General features: G+C 43.8%; 1 protein-coding gene across 1 annotated transcript; it reads right to left on the minus strand.

The window, feature by feature from the left end:
* LOC127004339 (transcription initiation factor TFIID subunit 9-like) lies at positions 1-5,289 on the minus strand. Its single transcript, XM_050871897.1, has 5 exons — positions 5,030-5,289; positions 4,022-4,161; positions 3,637-3,771; positions 882-1,122; positions 1-233 (listed from the first exon to the last, which is right to left on the minus strand). The coding sequence occupies exons 1-5, from the start codon at positions 5,151-5,153 to the stop codon at positions 124-126; spliced, it is 750 nt and encodes a 249-aa protein (XP_050727854.1). The 5' UTR covers positions 5,154-5,289; the 3' UTR covers positions 1-123.
* Between the last annotated feature and the right edge of the window lie 1,036 nt (positions 5,290-6,325).

A 6,325-nucleotide genomic window follows, 5' to 3' on the forward strand; every position in this document is an offset into this window, starting at 1 on the left:
AAAATCTATCCCTATTTATTGGTTAGGAAAGTGACTCACAAAGACCACAATACACATCCCTGGAAGGCTAAAAAAGAGGCAAGGCAGCAACGAGACTGATGGCAGTGGTGACACCACACTCAACTACTGCCCTGTGTCACCGTCATCATCCTCCCTCTTCCTCTTCATGGTAGGTGCATCAGGGTCCACCTTAATGGTGCCTGACGAGACGTTCATCATGACATTGCTGTTCCCTGTAGAAAGTCGGAGCTTAAAGGAACTGCCACTTCTTGGAAATGCATGTGCACCATATACAAAGATCACTACCCACACTGAATACGTATGTGTTGTGCATTATGATTATTCTTAATGTTTATGATTTTTTTTTTTATGAGTCTTTCTGCCTCAATAAACTAGAAATTGTCTATCACTGCAAAGCTAACACAAATATTAAAATACTATTGTTTTACAATTATATATATTCAATGGATGCTGCATTTTTTTACACATTAGGTACTAACCCACTGTCAGCTATTTACTTGATACATTATAACCCAGTTAGTACTTTTGACCACACACACACACACACACACACACACACACACACACACACACACACAGGTGGTTTGTGCAAGAAACATTCATGATTTTAAGGAAAAGTTGGATAAGAGAGGATATGGAGACGGGACAGCGCGAGCGTAGCTCTTTTCCCGTATGTCACAACTAGGTAAATACAACTAGGTAAACACACACACACACACACACCTAACAAACAATAGCAAATATATCATTCTGAAATCCCACTAACCATTCATAGTTAAGCATCAAGCACTTAAGACCTAAGGCACAGATCCTACACCACAGCCACATAGCACAGACCTCTCCCTTGCCCTGACTCATACCTGTTGGGCCTGGAGTGACTTTGAAAACTGGCCGATTAACACTGACGATCTTCTGTGCAGGTCCTGAGGTGATGTTGGTGGCTGGCTTCTGCACCAGTGTGACTGTCTGTGTGTTGCCAGTCTTGGTGGTCACCATAGAGATGGTTGGTTTGATGGGGGTGTTGCCCAGCTTCATGCCCCCACCCCCACCACCTAGGCTGATGCGGTTGCCCCCTCCAAGTGTTGGCAGGCCTGATGGCTTCTGTAGAATAATGGAAAAACATCACATATCTTTATATAAAGTGATTTTGCTGTCTTGATTTCATATCATCAATAGGGGAGAGGAAGATAAAAACTCTTATCTTTATGAACTGAACCAACTCCTACAGAAGATACTTTTTACCAATCAAGCACTATATTATATATAGATGGTGAGCTATGCACGGGTCAAGACATGTGGTGCGCAGCTCCGTTGAATCTTCCCGTTGGGGGGGGGCAACAGAGGTCACCAAGAGGAGTTGCATACACTCGTGTGTGAACGGCAGGTGCTTTCAATGATATATGTACAGTGCATCTCACTGCCTTTAATGACACCCGAGCTATTTGAAAATTAGTGTTGGTGATGAAGACTGGCAAGTGAGTGACTTATTCCTAGTGTATGGGGTGGTTGAGCGTCGCTGGCCCAGGCTCTTATCAGGGGTCAGGCAAGGTGTGAATCCGTCGACCCTCGCGCAGTGCATGCAGCTTTCGTTGCTGTGATACCTCACTGCACGGGGGAGACTGGTGTATGCAGGCTGTAGCTGGCCATGGCTTCCAAGACGCCCTTGGTGCCCATTACGCCCTCCGTGGGGTTGGATGGGCCTGTGCAGTAGGGCTGCGGTGGATGACGTCTTGGGGTACGTGTCCAGCATGAGGAAGAAGATGCCGAAAGCTAACCTCACTAGGCTGGTATGAAATTACTACAGTGATGAGGACATAGTGAGGGCTAGGGACACCTACTACAGGATCCTGCAGGGGCATCCTACTACCACAAGGAAGAAAGCTTCCAGGATCAAAGCTACCACCATCGATACAATCCTGGATCTGATGCAGGAGATACCGGCTGATGCACACCTGCCCCTGGTGTGTCAGGATGTGTGTCACACCTCCCCCACCCACCTGGGCAGCATTGACAGCGTGGTGCTTGATGTGCGATGCAGCAGACTCGAGCAGGAGGTAAGGGGAGTGGCACAGCAGCTGAGCAACATCGTGACTTACTGAGACAGATCGGTGGGGGAGCTGACGCCTTGTCAAAAGTGATTGAGAAGGCAGTGCTGCACCGCCTAGAGGCCTACCTGAACACATTGGACAATCAGTTTAGTTACAAGAAAGGGCACGGCACCGAGATGTGTTTGTGGACGTTGAAGTAATACACTTCCAGGGGCTCACCTGTCTACCTTTGCTTCCTTGACACCAGCAAGGCTTTTGACAGAGTGAACTACTGGAAGCTGTTTAATAAACTGCTTGTAAGGGGAACTCCTGGGTACATTGTCAAGCTCCTAATGTACTGGTACACTACCCAGGAATTTGCTGTAAAATGGGGGGGCTTCCACTTCGCTGCCATTTAAGACAGCCAATGGTATTCACCAGGGAGGGATTCTGTCTCCCCACTTGTACAACATCTACACAGATGACCTCACTGCCGCTCTGCATGACACAGGCACAGGCTGCCACTTACATGATAGGTGCATCAACTCACTGAGTTATGCTGATGACATGGTACTGATGGCACCCACAGTGGAGGCTCTGCAGGACCTAATTGGAGTGTATCAGGCGTATGCTGCCACGCACAATATTGTCTACAACACCACCAAGACAGAGTGCATGGTAGTGCCACCGCCACACTCCAGGGTGGACTACCAGACATCAGCGTGGCTAAGTGGGAGTGCATTTACATTTGTGGATAGATTCACATACCTGGGCCATGTCATCAACAGGGAAAGGACCGATGATGATGACATCAAGAAGCAGACCACCAAGCTCACAGTCATCGGCAACATGTTCCTGAGGAAATTCTCCTTCTGCAGCACGAAGGTGAAGTTGGCGTTATTCAGGGGCCACTGCTACTCTCTACTGCAACTCGCTGTGGTCGCGGTATAGGGCTGCCTCCATGAACCGTCTTAGGGTCTGTTATAACGACATGCTCAAGCGGCTTCTGGGGCTTCCTTGATGGACTAGCTCATCCCTGGCCTTCACCGGGCATGGGATGAACTATCTGGCTGTGCTGCGTCACCACGCCACGTACAGTATGAGGAGTAGAGTGGAACAATCTGGGAACTCCATCATCACCTCCATCAAACAGAGCTCGGCCTATATATGTGGATCTATGTGGCGGGAGTGGCTGGGCCTTCTGTTCATGTAGATTGTGCATAAGTGTGCCGTGCACACGCATATATAATTATAAGCTATCAATTATTTAAGCGTATATGTATCTCGGTTGATCTCGTTCGTTTATTTGTCCTGTTTTTAATATATGCTGCTGGGCAAAATAAAATTATTATTATTATTATTATTATTAAAGAAAAGAAAGGAAGGCATATACTAGGGAAGAAAGGCTTGTCAATTGTGACCAGTAACAATGAGTGAATTATCCTCCTCTTACTCTATTACACTTCTGTTTTTAAGGCTTCCCTTTCTCACTTACTATGTGAGAGTAATTATGATAATGAGTATGACAACAATAATGATGACAAAGAGGATTATATAAAACAAAAGCCTCCGGAGCATTAAACTGTACCTTGCGTGGTGGTTTTATTCTGTAGTTGCAGGCAGAGAGGCAGTAGCGGTCAGGGGGGAGGCGGATGCCATACTGGTTTGCCTTGATGGGAGGCAATGGGTTGGCATTGCGGGTGCGTGCCATCTCTAACAGCAGCTGCCAGGGCACATACAACAGAGTTTTGTGACCAGCTGCATTTTTAATTCCATCATTCATTATCATGTATATTTAATATTTCTACTAAAATGTATATAAACTGATAGTGCAAGCAGTGTACAGCTTAGTTCAATTTCCAGCATATGTAAAATGTGAAGATTAAGCACATATGAGGAAAGGACAATATATATGATTTAGTAAACTTTTGAATGATCAAGTTTACAGAGCGATGTGCCACGCTGAACCGTACATCTCTGGGAGGTGGTGCGGTGAAGGACTTCTCCATCTGCATGTGTACAGCCAGCTTGACATCATCCATCTCTATAGTACGTGCCTTCTTTGCATAGTTGGCAAATACCCGCGCATCATCCAGCACCTGTGACACATAGCCTGTGGGTGGGGAAGGGGGGCACCGTATCATCATATAGGATCCCAGGCTCATCAAATAGTAGTCTAGCACAAACCCTGCTTCTGACCCACTCCTTACAATGCACAGGCTAAATACTGGGCCAGTTTTACAATCCAATACAGCAAGTTTGTAAGCTCCCCAACCAAACATGAAATACAATAAGAATTCCTTGTAGCTTTAGTGTTTGGCATTGATATAAAAATGAGGAGGAAATTTTAGGAAACTACACAGGGAATCTCTCTTTATTAGTATCTGGTATTGAGTAGAAAAAACGGATCATTGTGGTGAATATGGTTTGGTTTGGTCCCTTACAATGACTTCGTGCTAAAGTTTCGAACTGGCCAGTTGTGTGTGACCGGGGAGCCAAAATGATTACGATAACATGGACATATGAGTACATGAAACCTCCTAGCAAACTGAGAATGAACTAAACTTTTTTTGGTTAAGATTCGTTTTAGTACCATGCCAGTATTTCATTACCTACCTTATGAAACATCACTAGCTCTTCATATATCTTTTCTACAAATGTTCAACAATCATGGACACGCTTTCAAAGTCCAATTCAAGGACTATTTATTGTTGAAAATAAGGGATAATATTCACAAAAGCGCAGCCTCCTCTGGCGGCGGCTGCTGTATATTTTCAACAATAAATGGTCCTTGAATTGAATTTTGAATGCTTTTCCATGTTTGTTGAATGTTTGAAGAAAAGATGAAGAGCTAGTGACGTTTCATAAGGTAGGTAATGAAATACTGGCACGGTACTATAACGAATCTTAACCCTCTTTTTAATACACAAACATCATGACGCGACAGATAATACGAGTGGGGGTAATAAAATGTCCCTTACGGTAGGTGAATTCCAGCATCTGATTGATGACCCCAGGCTCGTACTCCGTGATGCCCATGTCCTTCAGGATGGCACTCATCACCTGGGCCTCCTTGGGCACTGCCGCTTTAGTTTCCTTCGCCATGGTCCTCTCTGTCGTAGATGAGGGACCGAGGTTATAGTTAGACAGCCTCCTGCACGCTCCTCGACATTATTTTCCAGGCCTGGCTCGAAGCGTCCCTCCCTGCCTCTTGACGCGCTGCGGATGTAAACAACAACAACACCAAATTTACAAGATTATCGTACTCGGCATATAGTACTTTTCGGCTTCTCACCCGTAAGTATATGAAGAAAAACACCGGTACTTTACGGTTTCAACATTAACTTTAAATGGGTATCGTTAGTGGTGCGGCTACGACGTTTTGGGGGGGCCTGAAACTAATAATTGCAACGTTCTGAGTACGACTGTCTGGTAACGTAGTTTGCTACTTCGTACTCTCTGTAACATTGCTGTACATAGAGGTATTTATGCCATGTGTGGTGTGTCTCAGTCAAGGAGACTATAGTAGTCTCCTTGGTCTCAGTCAGCGTCCTATCTTTTATTAGACACATGTTTCCTCCCTTTCCCTTCGCACTACTGTTATCAGTGCTTTCTCCTTCCTTCCTTCGTAAAGATCTTAATGTTACAAGCAGGCCGGACTGCGACACCACTTCTAAATAATTCTGACATCATTACGCCCAAACGAATTATGAGTTAAACCGAAGAATATGGGGAACTTTGTTGAAATTTCATTTTGTGTGTAAGCTTTTTTTAACCCACTTTCCATAGATTTATGGTTACATATATATATATATATATATATATATATATATATATATATATATATATATATATATATATATATATATATATATATATTTTTTTTTTTAGTATTTTCTTTTCCTGGCGATTTAAGCTGATCTGCCATACAATGTGTTTGGGTGGGTGGGTGTGTCCCTCTTAAATTGCTACTTATTATTGTTATTATATCAGTGTATGAGTGCGCGTGTGTATGAAATCATGAACACCTTAGCTATTGGGCTACTTCTTCTGGCGCTACTTTTCGTAAACTGGAGAAAAAAAGAAGGAAATAAAAATTGATTTTTGTTGATTGGCGTTGTTGATTGGCATTGTTGTCTTTTAGTTTTGTTCAGTTTTCTTTTTTTCTTTTGTTCCATTTCGTTGTAATATAGTTTTTTTCTATTTTCAATTTCTTCCAGAGTTAATGGTTGAAACACTAGTATGTCTGCTATTAAGTGTTCTCTGCTTTGATTTTC

The sequence above is a fragment of the Eriocheir sinensis genome, chromosome 28 (genome assembly GCF_024679095.1).
Source record: "Eriocheir sinensis breed Jianghai 21 chromosome 28, ASM2467909v1, whole genome shotgun sequence".
Lineage (NCBI taxonomy): Eukaryota > Metazoa > Arthropoda > Malacostraca > Decapoda > Varunidae > Eriocheir > Eriocheir sinensis.

What these genes read in the sequence shown, in the direction of transcription:
- LOC127004339 (XM_050871897.1), bottom strand. Translation starts at nt 5,153, where the DNA reads ATGGCGAAGGAAACTAAAGCGGCAGTGCCCAAGGAGGCCCAGGTGATG. An exon ending in GATGCTGGAATTCACCTACC is followed by an intron (nt 4,162 to 5,029) that starts GTAAGGGACATT and finishes CCCCACCCACAG; the next exon opens with GCTATGTGTCACAGGTGCTG. An exon ending in CCGCACCACCTCCCAGAGAT is followed by an intron (nt 3,772 to 4,021) that starts GTACGGTTCAGC and finishes GTGCCCTGGCAG; the next exon opens with CTGCTGTTAGAGATGGCACG.